The 2,074-nt window shown below is 46.1% G+C and overlaps 1 protein-coding gene across 1 annotated transcript in view; it reads right to left on the reverse strand.

Annotated features, from left to right (window-relative positions):
• Nucleotides 1-2,074, reverse strand: part of LOC101862931 (WD repeat-containing protein 86) — a gene marked incomplete in the record, with an annotated part of 34,795 nt that overhangs the window by 25,948 nt on the left and 6,773 nt on the right. The window contains 1 exon segment of the mRNA XM_013080380.2: nt 852-1,272. Within this exon segment, the coding sequence (XP_012935834.1) occupies nt 852-1,272 (421 nt within the window).

Consider the following 2,074-nt stretch of genomic DNA (forward strand, 5'->3'; position numbering starts at 1 on the left):
AGAACTCCGTATCATATTCAAATGCTTGAGCCAAGAGGAAATTTGGTGTCGATTATATCTTTCAATAAATAATATAGTAACCAGATAAACAAATAAGTAACACCCAAGAACAACGAGTCAACTAAACTACTTTAGTAAAAAAAAACCAAAAAAACCCAGAAAAACAGACTTGGGCAAAAAAAAGTTTTGGAAACTTTGAACTTTGATTTTTTTTTTTAAATAGTGTTACACTAAGACTTTCAGGACGAAAAAAAGGGTTTGGGCAACACACGCGAATTGTCCTGGTTATGCTTTCCCCCCTCCCAATTAAAAAGCAGCTCTGAGTTGTAAACAGAGAAGCTTAAAACAAACACTGTTTCGGAGTAGGGCGGAAGGTGTGAGTATGTGTGTGTGTGTGTGTGTGTGTGTGTGTGTACGTGTGTGTATGTGTATATTTGTGTGTTTGTAAGGGGGGGGGCGTAAACACCCCTATCAATACTATTGGGTTGTTTAAGAGAGGGAACTCTCAAATATAACGTCCATCCCCGATACAACCAAGCCAAATGAGTTGAGATCCGTGACAACTCCACAAATCGACACAAGTTGTAGAACGCCCAGTCTGTGACTTAAAGTAATGCCTGGGAAGAAGTTAACTTCAGCCCTCTTACTCAGAGCTTACTTCAGCGCAGCATACCAGTATAATATGCGCCTCCAGAGTTTCTACACTATGTGAAGCCACCCTCGCGTCGCCATGACGTCTGCTAGAAAAACGCTGTAAACCTATTTTAAGAAAAATGGGAAGGTGGAGATCGAAATTTATTTTTACTACATTTCTAGAACCAACAAGAAATTAAATTAAGCCGCCATCTTACCGTCATGCATATCACAGATCCCTGATGTCCTTCAAACACTTTGAGCTGCGTCCCTTTGTACATATTCCAACTCCTGATGGTGAAATCCGTACTTCCGGTAAACAACACTCGGCCGCCGGGGTCAACCGACATGCACGTGACCGCGCCCTTGTGACCCTTCATGACCTTGATCACGTGACCCGTCTCGAAGTTCCAGGTGCGGGCGGTGAAGTCTGCTGAGCCAGTGATGAGGATGTCGTTAGAGGCGTCCAGGTCTACGTCCCCGTCGTCTTCGTCCTGCTCGGCCGGGATAAAGATGAGAGGGTAGACGCCTCGTTTGTGGCCTCGGAACACGCGCACGCACTCCCCGGAGTCGAAGTCCCAGGCACGAGCTGTGCGGTCGTAGGAGCTTGTGAAGATGAAGTCGCCGGTGCAGATCATTCTAGGAATGGGAGAGATGACATTATGAAGGTGGGAAGTAGAATGGATAGATGAAGTTGGATTTTTTTTTTGGAGGGTGGGGGGTGGGGAAGAGGGCGGGTACGGGGAAAGAGGGCAGGTGGATGGAGGGGGTGGGAGAAAGAGAAGAGGGCAGAGAGAAGAAAGAATGAAGGGGTAGGCAGAAAGAGAGAAAGCGAGAACAGAGAGAGAGAGTGAAAGAAAAGGGAGGCAGAGACAGAGAGAGAGGGAGAGAGAGAGAGAGAGAGAGAGAGAGAGAGAGAGAGAGAGAGAGAGAGAGAGAGAGAGAGAGAGAGAGAGAGAAACAATGCGACAGACGAGGTTGGGAAAGAAAAGGAGAGAAAGAACGACGTGGAGAGAAGCATTAAAACATCAATTCTGGACAAAGACAATCGTCACAGAAACCTTAACAATCAAGAACTTTACAGCAAACGTCCATACTCTCAAATCCAATCAGCGAAAACGGGGATCCATAGATGCCGAGTTCAAAAATTAATTCCTCTACCCTCCACTCCACACACTCATATTAATAAGTGGAAGAGCGCGCGAGGAAAGGGGGAGGAAAAAAATCGGCGAATCGAATTACCGATTGCTCGAAAACTCGAACCGGTTATGACAAATGAAATTTCGGAGGACGGGGAAAGGCGATCCGTAGCAGAATCTACAGACGCGCGTTGCTTTGATTAGGTGCAACTCGCGGATAATTAATTTTGTTGGATTCTCCGAGTGATTCAAGTGCTTTCTGGGATAGCTCGGGAAGAGAACGGAAGGGGGTTAGGGGATGG

The sequence above is a fragment of the Aplysia californica genome, unplaced genomic scaffold, assembly GCF_000002075.1.
Source record: "Aplysia californica isolate F4 #8 unplaced genomic scaffold, AplCal3.0 scaffold00083, whole genome shotgun sequence".
Lineage (NCBI taxonomy): Eukaryota > Metazoa > Mollusca > Gastropoda > Aplysiida > Aplysiidae > Aplysia > Aplysia californica.